A 21685-nucleotide genomic window follows, 5' to 3' on the forward strand; every position below is an offset into this window, starting at 1 on the left:
GACAATTATTTCTTTTATGGAGAAGTGTATCTGTGTGGGAGTTGAGCCTGGAGGACCTTAGGAAGAATGAGCAGGAAGCATTGTGAAGAGTTCACTCTTGAGGGAGATGGGATTTGGAGCATGACTCTGTTGTACTTGTTTTCCCAGGTCCTTCCTTATAAGGAAAAGTATTAATAGTTATAAAAATTACTGAAGCCTAGAGGTTATTATCTTGGGGTGGAGTGAGGCTGAGGGAGAAGATTTGTATATAAGAAATGGAATTTCCTGTGAACATGTGGACATCAGATGGTTGTTCTGAAGTGGGAGAGGCCATATGGGGGAAAACACAGGTGGGAGTTTGGAGTGGAGTTGGTGAGCAACCATGCAAAAGAGTAAGTCTCTTGATATTTCAAGAAATATCAAATAGGAGACTAGATTTCTTACAATTACCTATGGTGGAGGTTTAATTTGTTTTATTTGTTCCTTTTTTTACATCTCAAGTGTTTTCCTTGTTTCATAGATAACGTAAATATTGTCCTCAGTTTGTTGTGTTCCTTTGTAATATTTATGGTGGCTTTTGTTTTTTGATACATAGACTTATTCTTTTCTGATTTCATCTTTAGTGCTTGGCTGTTATTCATAGCTTTCTAGATGAAATTTTTAATCATTCTAAGGTTTTAAAATGGAATTTGATTAACTTAGATAAAGTTAATACGTTAGTGATATTGGATTTTTCAGTTTGAGACGTTACCTCTACTTTTTATTTATTATTTTTATTAATTTTTATTTTATATTGGACTATAGTTGCTCAACAATGTTGTGTTTCAGGTTTATAGCAAAGTGATTCAGTTATACACATACATGTATCTATTCTTTTTCTATTTTTTCCTATTTAAGTTATTACCAAATATTGAGTAGAGTTCCTTATTCTGTACAGTATGTCCTTGTTGGTTATCTATTTTAAATTTAATACATTTGTATTTTTAATTTTTTATATTTTTCAGAAAATTTCTCTAGTTGCATTACCTTTGCTTTCTTTGTATGCTGCTCCTGCATATTCCTTAAGTTTATTCCTAGAAATTTTTAATTTTTTGTTCTGTATTGTAATTTCTATTGGACTAATATTGGAACAAAAGGAAATGATTTTATGTGTTCATTTGTAAAAAGCTGATTTCTTACTAGTTTTGATAGTCTTCCAGTTACTTTTCTTGTTTGGCTAGGAAGGCAGTCATTATCAGTAAACAACAATGATTTTGCTTTTTCCTTTTCAAAAAATATATATCCTTTGTTTTGTTAGCTTCTCTTATTGTATTGGTTAACACTTCTAGAATAATTTTAAATCATTGTGGTAATAGGATCCATTCTTGCCTTTTATCTGCTTGAAAAGGGAATGTTTTTGTAGCACTGATTCTCACAGTCCCATCTGATATTCTTTAAAAGAAGAGTTCAGGAGTCAAATATGTTTGGAGACCCATATTTATACATTTGTGCTTCCCTGGTGGCTAAGAAGGCTTTGAAGTATCTATAGTAAATACATTTGTTTAAATTTGTTTAATATATGCTTGTTGTTTTCTAAAAGTCCTTATTCAGTTCAGTTCAGTTCAGTAGCTCGGTCATGTCTGACTCTTTGCGACCCCATGAATTGCAGCACGCCAGGCCTCCCTGTCCATCACCAACTCCCGGAGTCCACCCAAACTCATGTCCATCGAGCTGGTGATGCCATTCAGCCATCTCATCCTCTGTCATCCCCTTCTCCTCCTGCCCTCAATCTTTCCCAGCATCAGGGTGTTTTCCAGTCAGTCAACTCTTCGTATGAGGTAGCCAAAGTACTGCAGTTTCAGCTTCAACATTAGTCCTTCCAATGAACACCCAGGACTGATCTCCTTTAGAATGGACTGGTTAGATCTCCTTGCAGTCCAAGGGACTCTCAAGAGTCTTCTCCAACACCACAGTTCAAAAGCATCAATTCTTTGGTGCTCAGCTTTCTTCACAGTCCAACTCTCACATCCATATATGACCACTGGAAAAACCATAGCCTTGACTAGACGGACCTTTGTTGGCAAAGTCATGTCTCTGCTTTTGAATATACTATCTAGGTTGGTCATAACTTTCCTTCCAAGGAGTAAGCGTCTTTTAATTTCATGGCTGTGATCACCATCTGCAGTGATTTGGGAGCCAAAAAAAATAAAGTCTGACACTGTTTCCACTGTTTCCCCATCCATTTCCCATGAAGTGATGGGACCAGATGCCGTGATCTTAGTTTTCTGAATGTTGAGTTTTAAGCCAACTTTTTCACTCTCCACTTTCACCTTCATCAAGAGGCTTTTTAGTTCCACTTCACTTTCTGCCATAAGGGTGGTGTCATCTGCATATCTGAGGTTATTGATATTTCTCCCGGCAATCTTGATTCCAGCTTGTGCTTCTTCCAGCCCAGCGTTTCCCATGATGTACTCTGTATATAAGTTAAATAAGCAGGGTGATAATATAGAGCCTTGACGTACTCCTTTTCCTATTTGGAACCAGTCTGTTGTTCTATGTCCAGTTCTAACTGTTGCTTCCTGACCTGCATACAGATTTCTCAAGAGGCAGGTCAGGTGGTCTGGTATTCCCATCTCTTTCAGAATTTTCCACAGTTTAATAATGAATCATAAACCCCCTCATCCCTTATTTTTTTTAAACACAATAGCTATAATCTTATCCAGCTCATGCTCTGAATGTTTAAGCATGCTATTGGATTTGATTTTAAACAATTTTAAACTCACTTTATATAAATCCCTTTGATTCTTTTTTTTACTAGTAATTGAATGATGTTGGGAAGTGCAGTACAGAATAGCCGGTTGGAGGAAGTCCTTGGGAAAATGGCGAAGGGCCGGAAGTACCCCGGCTTTGTGTGCTGTGGGCAGAAAAACATCTCCTGCCTTTGGTTATGCCCGGCGCCAAGATTTAATAATAAATATTAAGGATGTTGCTTGAGAAAACGGGTTATGGGATAAGCACATGGGTCACTTAGAGCACGCTGTCCTTGAAATATTTTTACTGATTAGGTGATAACCCCGTATGCGCTCTGCTGGCTGTATACTCTACGCTCTTTGTTCCTGCTCCTATAAAAAGGCTTGACTGCAAAACTAAACTTGTCAGTCCTTGCAAGAGACTGTCCGAGTGTCATTCTTTCAGGTTGGTTGCTTCCAAGTCCCGGGGAGAAAATCCCCACAAGTGGCGACACGAACAGGGACTTGAAAGGAAGGCTGAACAAAGCGATGAGCCCCTGCAGAAAGAGGTAAGCAGGATGGGACAACGTAACAGTAAAATTCCTTTCATTTCTATAATGCATCATTTTTTGAAACAAAACGGTATTAATGTTTCAAGAGATCAGTTGAACAACTGCTATCATATTTTACTGGAACAATTCATGGTTCCCAGAAGAGGGGACACTCAATCTAGACATATAGAAAAAGGGTTAAAAATAATGTTTTGCGAGCATATCAGCAGGGGTTACATGGTCACTCATACGGGCTATCATAGAACAAATTGAAGGGCATAATGTTGATTTGGAAGTAAAAATTCTTCAATCTTTACATGAATATGAGTTTAAAGAACAAGATATGCAAGGTGCTTTGAAATATAAGAATGTTATGCTCAATCAGACACAATTCTTAGAAAAACAACTTAGAGACATATATATACAGGATGTGTCAAAACTGAAGCCACTTAGAATGGAGATCATTTCGTTTCATCCTGCTCCATCTGTAACTGCAGTTGCTAACCTTGCTTGTACTAACTGCTTCACTCCTCCTCGGGAGATGCCTGCTTGTGCTTTCGATTTCCCAATAGAATTTTATCAACCTGTCCAGGGTCAAAATTCTTGGGCTGGTGTAGATTTTGGCATGTTGTCTAAGAAAGCATGTACTCTGTATGGACCTACTTCTCCTTAATGTATAGAATTTCTCAGAGGATGAGCTGACCATTGGATGCCATATGATTTTTTTTCAAGTAGCAAAGATGATTTTAAATCCTCAACAATTACTGCAGTGGCAAATGTGGGTTAGTGATGAGGCCCGACAGCTGATGATTGACCAGTAATCTCGTGGTAACCCTGCCGATTTAACTTACGATATACTGACTGGAACAGGGACTATGGCTGATGTAATGGTGCAATTAGCTAATATTACCCCTAGGATGTTACATTTCATTAAAGAAACTGCCTGCAGGGCATAAACAAAGGTTGATAGCGCTAACTCTGATGGTTCATTTGTTAAGATTATTCAAGGACATGAGGAGGAATATTCTCAATTTATAGGGAAATTAAAGGATGCAATTGAAAATTCTATTAAGGATATGACTTTACAAAATATTATTTTAAAAGAACTTGCTTTTGAAAATGCTAATGAGGAATGTCAATCCATGCTTAGACCAATTCGAGAGACTAGCTCTCTTATGGACTATTTGAAAGCTTATAAGGATATCAGATCTAGTTCCCGTAGAGCAAAATTGGTGACATTAGAAACCTTGAATGTACAGAAAGCTGCTAATGCCAAATGTTTTTACTGTGGGAAGCCCAACCATATGAAGAAAACAATGTCACATGCCAACACAGGCCGGAAAAAATAATACTACTTCTAGTAAGAAGAGACCCCCAGGAGTATGTCCAAGATGTAAAAAGGGGTTCCATTGGCTGAATGAATGTCATTCTAAATTTGATAAGGGTGGAAACATGAACCCTGGTGCACAACAAAAACAACAGGGAAACTGATAAAGGGGCCGTCCTCTAGCCCCGCTACAAAAGGAGGACCTAGCGTTATGATGCTACAAGCAGCTACATCTAAGAGTGCTTGCATTGATATACCTAGTCCTTATGATATGGAACTAATAGAATTATACAGATCAGATCAGATCAGATCAGTCGCTCAGTTATGTCCCACTCTTTGCGACCCGATGAATCGCAGCATGCCAGGCCTCCCTGTCCATCACCAACTCCCGGAGTTCACTGAGACTCACGTCCATCGAGTCAGTGATGCCATCCAGCCATCTCATCCTCTGTCGTCCCCTTCTCCTGGATATTCCCACTGGATATTATGGCCCGATTCCACCCAGGACAGTGGGACTGATTTTGGGACATAGTAGCTGCACAATGAGAGGTTTAGTGGTATCGACTGGTGTTGTGGATGAAGATTATGAAGGGGAAATACATGTTATGGTAAATGTTATGAAAATGGTAAATGTATACTTACAAAAAGGGGAATGTTTTGGACAATTATTACTTTTACCAAATGTCAAACCAATGAAGGCATCTGATAAAGTTCGGCAGGGAGGCTTTGGCAGTACCAACCTTACTGCTGCACTATCCACCTTATTAAAGGAACATCAGAAACCCATGCTCACTTTACGCATACAGGGAAAAAATTTCACAGGCATGATAGATACAGGAGCTAACATTTCAATCATTAGAGCTGCAGAATGGCCCCTTGATTGGGGTAAAGTTGTGGCTCCTTCTAGACTATTAGGAGTGGATGAAGCTGATGCCACACAAACTTTTGTCAATGCATCCTATTTACAAGTGTATGGCCCTGATCAAATTGTAGCTTATCTTAAACCATATATTACTAATATACCTATCAATTTATGGGGATGGGATTTTCTTGAACAAATGAAAGCCACAATTTCTTTAAATGAACCTTTTTAATGGGCGCCATTGAGTTAACACCACTGCTTCTTGATTGGGAATCTGATACCCCAGTATGGACACCTCACTGGCCCCTAACTAAAGAAAAATTGGCAGCTCTTATGCAATTAGTAAATGAACAATTACAAAAAGCTTATATAGAACCTTCATTTTCCCTGTGGAATTCCCCTGTTTTTGTAATAAAAAAGAAATCAGGAAAATGGCAAATGTTAATAGCTTTAAGAAATGTTAATAATACCATGTTACCTATGGGGCCCTTACAACCCGGATTGCCCTCCCCTTCTATGGTACCAAAAGGATGTTCTGTAGTTATTATTGACTTACAAGATTGCTTTTTTACTATACCTCTGCACCCTAAAGATAGAAAACATTTTGCCTTTTCAGTTCCTTCTATAAATCACATGGCTCCTGTTAAAAGATTTCAATGGAAGGTGCTACCTCAGGGAATGATGAACTCTCCAACCATTTGCCAACATTTCATATCTGTTTTATTACAACCCATTAGAGATAAGTATCCTACTGTGTTTATAATTCATTACATGGATGATATACTTCTTTCTATGGACTCTGAACTCTATTTGCAACAGTTATACAATGAAGTTACTACTACTCTTCAAAATCATGGCCTGCTTGTTGCACCAGATAAAATTCAATGGAAAGCATCCTTTAATTATTTAGGACATGTTATGGAAGAATCTAAAATCAAACCTCAAAAAACTCAAATTTCTGTGCAGTCTCTACGCACGCTGAATGATTTTCAAAAATTGCTAGGAGATATTAATTGGCTGTGGCCATCTGTCGGCATCCCCACCTATGCCTTACAAAATCTATTTAAAATTTTAGAGGGATCCCCTGACCCTAATAGCCCTAGGCAGCTAACAAAAGAGGCCAAAGAAGAACTGGCCTTAGTGGAGAAACGCATTCAACAATCTTTTTCAATTCGGCTAGATTATGATCCGGAGAAGGCAATGGCACCCCACTCCAGTACTCTTGCTTGGAAAATCCCATGGACGGAGGAGCCTGGTAGGCTGCAATCCATGGGGTTGCTAAGAGTCGGACACGACTGAGCGACTTCACTTTCACTTTTCACTTTCATGCATTGGATAAGGAAATGGCAGCCCACTCCAGTGTTCTTGTCTGGAGAATCCCAGGGATGGGGGAGCCTGGTGGGCTGCCGTCTATGGGGTCGCACAGAGTCGGACACGACTGAAGTGACTTAGCATAGTATAGCATAGATTATGATCAACCAGTTTCTTTATATATATTCTCCACTGAACATTTGCCCACTGCAAATATAGCTCAGCATAGCCCAATAGAATGGGTATATTTACACACTAAACAGTCTAAAAAAATTGCATCATATATTGAGAAAATAGGGCACTTAATTGTGTCAGGAAGAAGCCATATACAAACTTTGACTGGATTTGATCCATATGCAATACACGTTCCCTTGACAAAAAAGGAATTGCAAACTGCCTTACAGAATAACTTGACCATGCAAATGGCATTAAGTGATTTTCAAAATGTTATCTCATTTCATTGGCCAGAAGGAAAATTATGGGACTTTCTACAATGTACTAAATTCATTGTAACTAATATCATTGCATCCCAGCCTATTTCCAATGCTTCCACCTATTTCATTGATGGCAACAAGAAAGGCATAGCAGGGATTGTCAGCCCTGATATCAAAGAGAAATTACCCACTACCTATTCTTCAGTACAAAGAGTTGAGTTGTATGCTTTACCAACATTATTCTTCAACCATCATCCTTCAACGTATATACTAATTCCAAATACCTTGCTTCCCTTTTTCCTGACTTTGTTACCGCCTTTTTATACGACCTAGATGAAGAATTATATACTCTCTTTTCACAGACTCAAGCTTTAATTTGCTCACCTACGGAACCTTTCTTTATTGCGCATGTATGTGCTCATTCAGGTTTACCTGGCCCTCTGGTTGCAGGAAATGATGCTGTTGACAGGCTCAAGCTCCCATTTTTACGTCTGCCAGTGACGAACATGCTAATCTTCATACCAATGCTAACAGATTGCACTCTAAATACCATATTCCTCTCATTGAAGCACGACATATTATTTAAACCTGTGATGTCTGCTCCCCTCTGCACTTATGAACTACGATTTCAGGAGTTAATCCCCGGGGGCAACAACCTAATTCCCTTTGGCAATCTGACTTCACTCACTGCTCCTTAGGAAATTTTTCTTTGCTTTTTGTCTCAATAGATACATTTTCTGACTTTATCTGGACAGTACCTGTCTCTTCAGAATCCAGTAAACACGCCATTTCCGTACTCTTACTCACCTTCCCCGTTATGGGAATTCCTTCCATCTTGAAAACAGACAATGGACCTGCATTCACCTTGCATTCGTTTCATTCATTTTTATCAGAATGGAACATAACACACATTACAGGAATACCCTATAATCCTCAGGGTCAAGCCATTATTGAAAGAGCCCACCGCACCCTAAAAACTCATTTATTAAAACAGAAGGGGGAATATGGAAGAGGAGATACACTTCTTATCCTATGAACCCTCAATTATTATTATCTTTAACTCTTTATTCCCTAAATTTTTTAAACTTAACAAAAAATAATTCTGATACTCGTGCAGATAGACATTTTGCAGAAGACAAAAACAGCAAATTAGAAATCAATACACCAATATGGTATAAGCAATTTAATCAGTGGCTGCGAGGAATCTTACGACTCCTAGGCAAGGGTTATGGTCTTGTCGTTGCAGATGGAGAGGAAATCTGGGTTCCCCTTCACCATGTCCGTTACCGAGAGGGACCCCAAGACCGGACTCCCTCGGGAAGTGACGAAGTTGACGTGAAGGGTCTCGTCAATGACCCTGGAGGAGCCAGTGAGGAAACGCCATTGTCTGAATCCTTACCTGACATGGGTTCAAGTGAAAAACATGACTTGTCAGGCTGAGCAGACACTGAAGAGTACTGGAACTCCTATGACTCCGGATAAGGTGTTTCTGGCAATGTTAGCTGTTCTTTCCTGTTCCTCTGGGGTAAGTGCAGAATATGTTTATTGGGCATACATGCCCAACCCACCACTTCTTTCCATAGTGGATTGGGTAGATAAAGCCCCTATGATCTTTACTAATGATAGCATGCATTTTCCAAGTCCCTGGTCCATAAAGCGACCAATTCATGAAGAAGATGAAGGAAAGCCAATCAACATTTCCATGGGATTCAAAACCTTGCCTATCTGTTTCGGATCTCACCCCCTTTGCATGACTATCTTCCCACAGTGGTGGGCATACTCTGCCAACAATGGGACTGCTTTGTGTCTGGGAATGTTTGCTACTGCATCTTTCTTACTTAATGGCTCCAAGCGGCATTATCCAAGCCAGATAGCCAACTATTCGAACTCGCTTTTTCAACCAGAGGAACCTTCATGTCATACTGTATCTTGGAGAAGAAAACAGGAGATACAACCGTTACATTGGTCTGATTGTCGAGGCCAATTTGGGAAAGTTTCTATAATTCAGCAAAATCATAATAATCATACATTTAAATTTGTTGACTGGGGACCTCACGGGTCGTTTGTAAACTGTTCTGAAGAGCAGGAGGAACATCATAATTGCTCCTGGTTTAATAGATCAAGCATTGGAGGCTTTCATAAATCTAAGACAAGTTTCTGGACTGATAAGGACATATTGCTGAATTGGTATAATGGGGGCTTATCGCCCCCACGTCCCAGGATTGTCGTCCCCATTGTGGGGCCAGAGCAATGGCACATTTGGAAAATTCCAGCAGCCTTAGAGCACTTCGCTAGTGTTTATGGGACTGTGGGTGTGTTTCGTCCTTCTAATTATACCTTCCTATACAGTAGTACTGGCTATATTCAATTGTGTGTGTTCACCTTCCATACTTGTTTATTGTAGGGCATTTTGATGTTGACTTATCGGCCAAGATTGTCAATTGTACTGCATGTGCATTGTATACCGGCTTTAATCACACCATTTCATATCACAATGCTAGCATTGCGCTAATTAAACAAAGATCTGAGTTATGGCTTCCCGTAAGCTTAACTGAACCTTGGACTGATTCTGTATTTCTTTCTGTATTGTTGAAAACTGGATGGACTTAGGTGATCTAAGTGCATCATTGGGTGGATTATTGCAGGCATCTTAAGCCTTATTTCTCTTGTGACTGTAGGAACTTTGTCTGATACGGCTTTACATAATTCTATACAAAATTATGATTTTATCACTGCATGGCACAAAGACTCTCATGATCTTTGGACTCAACAAGCTCAAATAGATCAGCAATTACAAACACGAATTAATGAGTTACAAACTGTGATTATCTACTTAGGAGATCAAGTGCAGCAACTGACTTTCCAAACACGTATACGTTGTCACTGGAATTTTACTTCTTTTTGTCTGACTAACATGCCCTACAATAGCACTGAATATCCTTGGGATAAAGTTAAAGCGCATTTGCAGGATCTCACAGATAACTCAAGTTTAGACATCAATCTGTTGAAACAACAAATTGCTAATTTTCAAGTTAAGGTACCTAAGGAATTGTACAGCACTCAATTTTATGATACTTTAACTAAAACCCTATCATCTCTAGACCCTAGAGCTTGGTTTCCAGGAAGCAACATTTTTATATATGTATTAATCACGCTGCTTTTTCTGTCATTGCTTATAGGATATAGATGTCTCTACTCAAGACTCCATGCCTCCCACAACGGAGTCTAACTAGCAGCTGCCGTGCTTAAATTAAAAACAAAAGGAGGCTATGTTGGGAAGCGCAGTACAAAATAGCTGGTTGGAGGAAGTCCTTGGGAAAATGGCGAAGGGCCAGAAGTACCCCGGCTTTGTGTGCTGCGGGCAGAAAAACATCTCCTGCCTTTGGTTATGCCCGGCGCCAAGATTTAATAATAAATATTAAGTATGTTGCTTGAGAAAATGGGTTATGGGATAAGCACATGGGTCACTTAGAGCGTGCTGTCCTTGAAATATTTTTACTGATTAGGTGTTAACCCTGTATGCACTCTGCTGGCTGTATACTCTAAGCTCTTTGTTCCTGCTTCTATAAAAAGGCTTGACTGCAGAACTAAACTTGTGAGTCCTTGCAAGAGACTGTCTGAGTGTCATTCTTTCAGGTTCGTCACTTCCAAGTCCCGGGGAGAAAATCCCCAACAATGACAGTTCTTACAAAATACCTTTTAGTATTTAACTAAAATGATTTAAATGCATTTTTACTGAGATCAATGTGATAATTCATATTAATAGATTTTTAAATATTAATCTACCTTTGAGTTCCTGAAGTACACTGTTCCACGACCATGGGATTTCATATGTGTATTTAGTATTCTTATTTGCTAATGTTTTATTTCATATTTTTGGATTTATTTTCATAAATGATATTGATCTCCAGTTTTTTTTAACATGCTATTATCAGCTTTATGCCAGCTTTATAAAATGAATTAAAGTCTTTCCTACTTTCTCTATACCAGGCCAGTATTATAGCATAAAAATTCTCTGTTCCTCAAGTATTTCAAAGAACTTGCTGTTGAAACACAAAGGATCTCATATAAATCTTGGAAGTAGCCACCCCAAAGGGTGGAAAAGCTACTCCAAAGGGTGGAAAAGCCACCCTTTCAGTGGCTTTTCATGTTTATCCAGATTTTCTCCTTAGTCAGCTTTCATGGCTGGTGGAGTGAATCAAAGGACATAATTAATGGCCTGCTTGTATTTGTGTTCTTTGCAGTGTGGCTTTGTAGCTCTTCCCATAAAAATGTGAATTCCCTTTCTCTGTGCCTTAAATCTTGACTGACCTTATAACTTGCTTTGGCCATTAAAGTCTGATATAAATGACAATGTGTCATGTCTGAGCTTGGACCATAAGTATTTAATTTGTTTAATTCTGCTCTTGCAACCCTGCCATCTTTATTTGAATAAACCCAAACTAGCCTGCTGGATAATGGCAGAACACATGCAGGAAACCGCATGGGTCTCGATCCCATCCAAGACCATCCTAGACCAGCCTGTAGCCAGTCATCCACTGAGCACAGATGGTGCAAGATCCCAGGTAAGATTAGCAGAGCTGTCCTATCAGTCTGCAGCTGACTGCAAACTAATAATAGAGCCCAACAAAATCAGAAGAACCATACAGTTGACACACAGATGTATGCAGCTTTACTTAACTAATAGTTATATTTCCTTAGAAAATTATCTTTTATGAGGATATTTTAGAATTTATTACAGTAGTTTAAGATGGCATTCTTTTATGAATTTTCTGTATTTCCTTCATATCAATAGTAATTTGTTATTGTTATTCAGTCGCTTAGTCATGTCTGACTCTTTGTGACTCCATGGATTGCAGCACACCAGCCCTCTCTGTCCCTCACCATCTCCCAGAGTTTGCCCAAGTTCATGTGCATTGAATTGGTGATGCCATCCAGCCGTCTCATCCTCTGTTGCCCCCTTCTCCTTTTGCTTTTCTAGCATCAAAGTCTTTTCCAGTGTGTTGGCTGTCAGATGGCCAAATATTAGAGCTTCAGCTTTGGCATCAGTCTTTCCAATGAGTATTTAGGGTTTATTTCCTTTAGGATTGACTGGTTTGATCCCCTTGCCATCCAAGGGACTCTCAAGAGTCTTCTCCAGCACCACATTTCAAAGGCATCAATTCTTCAGTGCTCTGCCTTCTTTATAGTTCAGCTCTCACGTCTGTACATGACTACTAGAAAGATCATAGTTTTGACTATACGGACCTTTGTTGGCAAAGTGATGTCTTTCCTTTTAATATGCTGTCTAGGTTTGTCATCGGAGAAGGCAGTGGCACCCCACTCCAGTACTCTTGCCTGGGAAATCCCATGGATGGAGGAGCCTGGAAGGCTGCAGTCCATGGGGTCGCCGAGGGTCGGACACAACTGAGTGACTTCCCTTTCACTTTTCACTTTCATGCATTGGAGAAGAAAATGGCAACCCACTCCAGTGTTCTTGCCTAGAGAATCCCAGGGATGGGGGAGCCTGGTGGACTACCATCTATGGGGTTGTACTGAGTCGGACACAGCTGAAGTAACTTAGCAGTAGGTTTGTCATAGCTTTCCTTCCAAGAAGCAATTGCCTTCTAATTTCATGGCTGCAGTCACCATCTGCAATGATTTTAGAGTCCAAGAAGAAGAAATCTGTCACTACTTCCATCTCCCCACCCCCCCAATTCTATTGCCATTGCAGTAATGGGACCAGATGCCATGATCTTAGTCTTTTTAATACTGAGTTTTAAGCCGGCTTTTTTCACTCTACTCTTTCACCCTCATCAAGAGGCTCTTTAGATTGTCTTCACTTTCTGCCATTTAGAGTGGTGCGTGCTAAGTCGCTTCAGTTGTGTCCAACTTTTTGTGACCTTATGTACTGTTTGTAGCCTGCCAGGCTCCTCTATCCATGGGAATTTTCCAGGCAAGAATACTAGAGTGGGCTGCTATGCCCTTTTCCAGGAGATTTTCCCTACCCAGGGATCGAACCTGTGGCTCCTGCATTGCAGGTGGATTCTTTACCACTGAGGCACCAGGGAAGCCCTCATTAGAGTGGTATTATCTGCATATGTGAGGTTGTTATTTCTCCCGGCAGTTTTGATTCCAGCTTGTAACTCATCCAGCCCAGCATTTTGCATGATGTACTCTGCATATAAGTTAAATAAACAAGGTGACTATATACAGCCTTGTTGTACTTTTTTTGGTAGTAATACCTTCTCTTTAAGTCTTAACGTTTTTACTTTTATGTGTAACTGTTTAGTTTTGCAAAAGTTTTGTTTATTTTGTCTTTTCAAATAATAAGCTTCTAAATATCTTAACTGTAATATGTTCTAGTATATTATTCTCATTCTCATATTTCCTTTTGTGTACTTTCATATAATTTATTTTGTTGCTATTTTTTCTAGATTTTTGGGTTAAATTCTGACTTCAATTCTGTTATTTCTTGTTTAATGGAAATGTATTAAGACTATGAATTTTCCTCTCAATTCAGCTTTGGCAGAATATCATGTTTTAAGATACAACATTGTTGTTCTAGTTATGTTTATATCTAATTATATCTAACTTAGTCATTTTTATTTCTTTTTTTCTCTAGAAAATTATGTATAAAATAAATGTTTAGTTTTAGTTTTAGTCTTTGAAGTTTTCTATTTATCCATTAGTTATAAACTCCTAATTTTATGGCACTCTGATCAGAAAATAGCAGAAAATGCAATTTCATTACAATTTTGAGAACTTGAGATTTTTTTTTTTTTGTGGCTTGGGATAGTATTACTTTCTGAAAAGAAACCACTCAATTTTTAAACAAGTAGACCTCTTGATTTGGCTTATTAGTAAGATGTGAGACTCTTTATAGCTTAGGTGTTCAGTAATACATTGGATAGTTAATGTAATTTATAGAAGAGAATTATAACACAAACAAGAAGGAGGTAATAGGAAATTTGCATAAGGAGTGTTGATGGAATTGCCAGGATAAGCAGAAAGGTTATCCTTGGTTAGCCTTGGTCTTGGTTGATAAAATTGCTTTATTGTTTTAATTTAAAGAAGAAAGTGAGAGTAGGTTACTTTTTCTCTTTGGGACCTTTCTATAGAGAGCAGACTCAAGATTGTGTAAATCAAAACATCCTGAATGTTATCCCACCCCCTTCCCCAATCCTACCTCCACTCATCCTAGTCCCTGTGTGCATGCTAAGTTGCTTCAGACGTGTCTGACTCTTTGACTCCCTAAGGATTGTAGCCTGGCAGGCTTCCCTGTCCATGGGATTCTCCAGGCAGGAGTACTGGAGTGGGTTGCCATGCCCTCTGCCAGAATCTTTCCATCACAGGGATCAAACCCGCATCTCTTATGCATTGGAAGGTGGGTTCTTTACCACTGATATCACCTGGGAAACCCCTATCCTAGTCCACGGGAATGTAATTTTTATCACTTGGGTGAAAAGAGCAATTTTGCCAATAGCTACCAATAGGTGTAGCTTTCATGGTGTGGATCTGCATGTAAGTTCTGTCACCTAGCCTGATCTGGGGAGAAAGCAATGGGATTCCCCACCTGGGCAGCTAACTGGGAAGACAGTTCATAATGTGAACAGCCAGGCAGTAATGATCTAGAATGGTTAAATACAAGTAACCCACCAACCCTTGGAAATGATTTTTTTTTTTTTTTTGCCAGCAATAAACAAGATATCCATGACTACATTCAAACTACTGAGTTCTATTCAAGTTATATTCTTAATATATACTGATATGATCCCAATTGATAACTTCACTGCTATTCACATCTTTGTCAATGAAAGATGGATATAAATGATCAGAAAATAAAAAAGAACTTCAGCTCTTTTCACTATTAAAAATACAATTACTTTCTTCTTTTTATCTCTGACATTTAAAAATACAATTCTATCCAATTTTGTTAGTTTTTAATCTCAGTGGATAGGCGAAGAGAAGGGGAATGATTATGGTTTGTTAATGAGCCAGAGCAAACCACCCCTTGTCAAATGGATGATTTGAAGGAGGAATAGTAGTAAATCTTGACTAGATTCTGAAGTAGATAAACAGAGTAAAATCACTCAGTCTCTTTTTTAGGGGAAAAAAAATGCTTCTTCTCATATCAGGAAGGAAACCACCAGGGGGCCTAGTGGTGTACAGGCATGTAAGTTATCACTGTATCTTTCTACCGTATCTTAAGTTACCAAGAGCCGTTAGCAACTGCAGATGTCAGATTGTTTGTCTTCTTTTTTCTAGATCGATGTTTATGAAAAAGAAAAATTCCAACACATTTAAATGAAATTCTGTATTTGAGGTTCAAAATCTAAAGTCCAAAAGACTGAATCTAGGCCTTTGCTTAACAATTATTCTGTAAATGAGGACAATTCTGAAAACAAGTCTATTTTAGTTACAAGTTCAACTTCAATAGCATTGTTAGTGGGGGTGAATATTTATGGGTAAGCAGTAACTTGTGAATTTTGTTGCTGATTATATCTGTCAGTGGTTGGTACAAGTTATAGAAATCATCCTATAGAGGACGCTGTCCTCCATGTACCTCCTAAGTCCTTGTTTAATATTTCTGTGTATTATTCTCCCAGCTTCTATTGGCCTTTGCTTTTTAACACCCAGACCTCCCTGGAGGACTGATCTCATGATCCTGGAGTCACTTTATCTGCATGCACAGGGCGTCTCCCCGCTGCACCCACAGTGTGGCCCATGGCCAGTGACAGATGGTGTGAGGATATGAAAGCCCAGTTAGCTGTCTTGGCTCAACTTAGGCCAACCTCTGAGGTACAATTTATCACCAGAGCACTTCTGTGGGATCTGGCTGAGACTGGAACTATATACCTGAAATTGTACCCTCACTTCGCTTCTACTCTTTCCCAGCCCCACTCCCCCTCCACCCTTAAAGTTTTCTCCTAGAAGCACTTCATTAATAAATTACTTGTATACAAATCCTCACCTCAGACCTGCTTCTGGGAAACCTGACCTAAGGCAAGCTCAAGTATTTTAAGAAGAAAGGAATTTATTACAGGGAAGTAGATGTTTTCAAAGTCACTGAAAGAGAGCAGAAATCAGAAGCTATCGTTAAGTTTAAGAATATACTTGCCATGGTCATAATCCAAGGGAAACTGCTGCCACCGTGGGTACAACTACTCAATGGCCAAAGCTGGTGACTAGACATCAGAATGCTGTGCCTGGCTACTCTCATGTAGATGCCATGTCTTTAAGACATTGCTTCCAGTTGGAGCTATCTAAAATCTAGAGCATGTTGGGCCTGACTCAATTCCAGCTTCCTACTTATGATACTGCATCTGCCTATTTTAAATGTAGAACCTAGCTGCAAGGGAGTCTGGGAATTGTAGTTTTTACTTCCTAGTGTCGACAGTACAGAAAGACACCCTAAAAGTAAGTAGAAGCAGAAACTAGTGGCTAAATGATCCTAATCACAGCGCTAGGGGTGACAAGAAATGAATTGACATGCATTAACTTCAGAGACCCTGTGTGTAATGTTTTTTGTCTGGGACATATGTCTGTTACTCTCACTCCCTACTGTCTGTAGCCCAGAGTTGGCTAGTTTAGTGTTTGTTTTAGATCAGAGTTTTTCAAACTTTAGTTTATCAGTAATTAAAGGATCATAAAATTAATGTAGTAGGTATTTTTTAGCAAAAAAATTACAGAATTGAATGAAATTGGACAGAAAAATTGTATTGTTTCATGAGATATCTGTTTTAGTTTTATATGAATATATGTGTGTGTTGGGCTGCAGCCTAGATTATATTTCTTAGTACAGGTCATGGTCAAAAGGCTTGAAAAACAGTCCCTTAAGTGTAACTCCCTCAATTCCATGGTATTTTAAGTCAGGGTGTGGTACCTCTCCTGTGTATTGCAGAAAACTATGATTCACTTAATTACATACACACACAAATACAAACACACACACATATTCAATATCTATGCTGCTCATAGACTTCAGCTCCCAGGTGAAAGGTCAGATACTGTGTTTGCTTTGCTTTCTGTTACCTTTGCATGAAGTCTGTCACATAGTAGTTTTTTAAATCTGTTGAATGAATAAAGGAAAAAAGGATTGTTATGGACTTTTGTATCATCTAGCTGCTCTTCAGGTCAGTAAGAAGACTCAAGACTCAGAGAAAGCTTTGAAGAAGTGCATGAGCTAGAAATAAGATTAGTAACAGGAGAACTAAAGCTAAGTAAAAGATATAAGCAGTAAAATAGAGCAAGAGCATTGTGGTTCCTCTCCACAGAGGAGAAATTCTGACCATATCAGCACAGGGTCTCCCCCTCTAGCCTCATTGTAAAAGCTAGTCACCAGCTCCACAGAGCAAGGGAGTAGGAAGCATGTGGAAAACACATTCCAAATGGGTATCTGTAATTTGTTGACTAGAGTTCTCATCTGAGCATGGGTTCCATTACTTTCAATGTTTATGTACTCCCTGTGTGTGTGCTCAGTTGCTTCAGTCAACTCTGACTCTTTGCGACCCCATGGACTGTAGTCCACCAGGCTCCTCTGTCCATGGGATTCTCCAAGCAAAAATACTGGAGTGGGTTGCTGTGCCCTCCTCCAGGGAATCTTCCTGACCCAGTGATTAGACCTGTGTCTCCTGCATTGCAGGTAGATTCTTTACCACTAAGCCACTGGGAAAGCACATGTACTCCCTAGGAAGTCTGAAATCAACAAACTATTAATGGTATGATATGTAGATTCCTGTTAGGTATACCTACCAAACCACAAAGTGAAGATTCTTATGAGTATAGCCAGTAAACAGTTCCTTGCCCCTTGGAGAATTCTGCTGGAGGTGGCTGTGTGCAACTGCTGGGTTACTTAATGGAAAGTATGATGGTGAGTTGAGTCTTACTATAACAATATATTAAAAATAATACATGAGTAAAGCCAGCCTATATTAAAGGTTTATTAATGTGCCAGGGGTTGTGCTAAGAATGTTATGTCATGTAGTTCTTACAACTCAGGAAAGTTTTACCCCTATTTTACAGAACAGAAAATTCAGACTCAGAGAGAGTAACTAACTTGCTCAAAGTGGTAGAGTGAGGGCCTGGTGGTAAGGACTCAAACCCTTGTCTGTCTCACCCCTGCGCTTATGCTCTCAACCACTCTGGCAAAGCAAGTGGTGACTAATTGTTGAATCCCTTCTCTAGCCCTTAAGTATTGCTTTCTGCTGCTTTGTGGCCTGAGATTTATTTTAATTTTTCCTGTGGTTGATGACCCATGACATAAGATTCCACATTCGTATACTATAATTGCGAAAAGCTTATGTGGATGGCCAAGAAAAACTTCCCTTTCAGATTGCAATCATTTGAAAACACTTGCCTTTACTCTCAAAGCTTTTATTTATGGTTGGAATGCGTAAGCATTCCGAGTGATTCTTCCTGTTCATTTATTTAAAAAAAAATTTTGTTAAATACCTACTATGTTCCAGGCAGAATTCTAGACATTGGAGATACTGACCAAGTCCCTGCTCTGACACAGTTTACATTCTCATATAGACATTATCTTATGGGAGGAGATAGACAATTAAATTTAAATTTGATGTATATAATATAAAAGGTGGTTGAGGGAGGAGAAAATAATGGTAGGGAATTAAACAATATAAACTATTAGGTATAAAATAAGCTGCAAGGATATATTATACAACACAGGAAATATAGCCAATATTTTATAATAACTATAAATGAAGTTGTTGTTGTTTAGTTACTTAAGTCATGTCCAACTTCTTTTGCAACCCCATGGACTGTAGCCTGCCAGGCTCTCATGTCTGTGGGATTTTCCAGGCAAGGATACTGGAGTGGGTTGCCATTTCCTTCTCCAGGGGATCATCCTGACCCAGGGATTGAACCTGCATCTCTTGCATTGCAGGCAGAATCTTTACCATCTGAGCCACCAGAGAAGCCCACCTACAGAGGAACAAGGGTAAGAATTACAAGACTTCCTGGTAGTCCAGAGGTTAAGACTTTGTACTTCCACTGCAGGGGGTGTGGGTTTGATCCCTGGTCAGGGAAATACTGTATGCCACCTGATGAGGCTTACATAAATAAATAAATTATTACAATAGACTTATCATGTAAGAAGAAAGCAAAGTACTTAAAGTGATGAAAGAAGAAAAAAAAAAAAAAACCAACCAACCTGGATTCTATGTCCAGTGAAATTGTCCTTCAAATTGAAGGAAAAATAAGGCTTTTCTCAGGGAAACAAAATTGAGAAAATTCATTGCCAAAAGACCTGTCCTGCAAGAAATATTAAAGGAAGGTCTTTAGGGAGAAGGAAATTTGTATTGTTAGAAACTTGGACTGTGTAAAGTGAGGAGAAGCATCAGAGAAGAAATAAACGACCATATATTAAAATCAGTTATTTTTCTTATTCTTAATTGTTTTGATAGATAGCTTTTGTTTTAATTAAGGATAATAGCCATGTATTGGTTGATTATGTCATATGGATAGGTGAAGTGAAGGGCACTGCTGTTGTAAGGGACAGGAAGAGTAGGAAGGGACATATTCTGTTGTGAGGTGTCTGTACTATGTGCCAAGTGCAGCAGTGTTATTTGAAGGTAGGCTTCAGTTAATTAAAACTGTCAACCAATCAAATTTCTTTTAAAAGAAGTCTCATTGCTAAGAGAGAAAATGGAATTATATAAAATGTTCAACTCAAATCAGAGAAAGCAAAGGGAAAAACAAGGAACAAATACAGTGAGTAGAAAACAGTTACAAAGATGGTAAATAAGTTTGTGTTATATATCTTTGATTAAAATACAATGTTTAGGACTTGCACATCCCCTTAAGGGACTGTTTCATTACCTTTCAGAGCTCAGTTCCAAACAGATCAGGTGTGAGGGTACGCACCGCATCTGTGGGACCTGGAGCAACAGTGCCCTCAGTTTGGGCTCCTTTGCCTGCTCTTAGACCTCTTTTGCCTCCGCTGCCTCCTTTGTGCAATTGACTGGAATGAAACTCAGGAATCTTAGACCAGAGGGAACGCTGTTGACCAGTGTTGGGGAAGAGTTGTCTCTGCCAGAGGGAGACTGTGCTGACTGTTCTGCTCATTTCTCTGCCCCACAGAGCCCTCAGGAAAGATGATTCACTCAGAATTTTCTGATAAACTTATGTAGGTAAAAATGACAATAAACCCTTGGGGAAATAATCATGCAATTTATATCCTGGAATTCCATGACACCATCGACTCCTGAGAATAATAAGCAAGCTCTGGCTCTCTGCTTCACCCACTGGAATAGTCTTAATTTCCAGGTGTGTTTAATGAAATCTTAGTTTTGCTATAAGGCATGTATCATAAAGGCTTCAAGACTTGATGTTGATCTAATAAGTAATCATTGGATAAATATAGTCAATAGACATAATGTTAAATTTTGGCATTCTTATGGAGTAAGTAAAACGGTTTTTGGCAGGGTAGGGTCTTCAGAAATATACCCATGTTTTTTCCCATCAAGCATATCCTTCCCATGATGTTTTCTCTCTCTTCTTCCTCTATTAAAATTCTATTTTTAACCTTTATTTTTACTGTAGAACTAGCATAGGCTCATTTTGTCATATTAAAATGTATGCAAGTGATTCACTGTCATATTTATTTGTCACTGAATTGAGTCTATCTTTCATGCCTTAAATAATATTAACATTTAACTTGATTGTGATAAATGTGCTTTCTAGTACTAAAAAATAATTGCCTAGGGTTATAACATTCCTAAGTGGCAAAAGATCCAGTTCTCACTATTCAGTTTTTCCTAAGGATTCCAAGAATGTCTGTTAGGAAAAAATAGGATCTGTCTTTATTTTCCATACTCAAAAAGTACTGGTCAGTTCATTTGCCTTTTAAAGTCCATCAAGTGGTAATCACTGTAGATTATCACTGTAGATTACTACAACTTCAAGTTCCCAAGAGGACATTTAAAATGTTTCCCATATTTTAATGCATTCAGATGCTTTCATACAATTAGACCAATACTTCTTAAATTGGTGTTCCACGAAGTTAATTGCTTGCCACAAAAGTTTTTTGCTGAAATATTTTTGAGAAATTGTACCAAAATAACTTTAAAAGTATACTACACTAATATAAATTTCTAGAACATGGTATATTGTTAAACATTTGGACAGTGTTTAATAGGACAATTTTTAGAAGTCCCTGCATGATGAATTTAGCAGTAAACAAGCAGTTTTAGTATTTTTAGTAGACATTTTCAAGAGAAATTATGATGGTATATTAAAATTCAAGGAGTCTGAACTCACAAAAGAGTTAATACCTTAGTAACCTTGTTTGTTTTTGTGCATGAGGCAATCACTAATCCCATAGGGATGGGGCTTGAAGATTAGATGATAACATTGATGATAGAGCCAATGTTACGGCTCATTAGTTCAGTTCAGTTCAGTTCAGTTCAGTGGCTCAGTCGTGTCCGACTCTTTGCGACCCCATGAATCGCAGCACGCTAGGCCTCCCTGTCCATCACCAACTCTCGGAGTTCACTCAGACTCACGTCCATCGA

At 38.8% G+C, this 21685-nt stretch overlaps 1 protein-coding gene across 1 annotated transcript; it reads left to right on the forward strand.

The window, feature by feature from the left end:
- Positions 1-1541: 1541 nt before the first annotated feature.
- LOC104973175 (endogenous retrovirus group K member 6 Env polyprotein-like) lies at positions 1542-10982 on the forward strand. The gene is made up of 2 exons (XM_010809401.4): positions 1542-3256; positions 8419-10982. The coding sequence occupies exon 2, from the start codon at positions 8524-8526 to the stop codon at positions 9574-9576; it is 1053 nt and encodes a 350-aa protein (XP_010807703.1). The 5' UTR covers positions 1542-3256; positions 8419-8523; the 3' UTR covers positions 9577-10982.
- The last annotated feature ends 10703 nt before the right edge of the window (positions 10983-21685 follow it).

Source organism: Bos taurus, chromosome 10 (genome assembly GCF_002263795.3).
Source record: "Bos taurus isolate L1 Dominette 01449 registration number 42190680 breed Hereford chromosome 10, ARS-UCD2.0, whole genome shotgun sequence".
Classification (NCBI taxonomy): Eukaryota; Metazoa; Chordata; class Mammalia; order Artiodactyla; family Bovidae; genus Bos; species Bos taurus.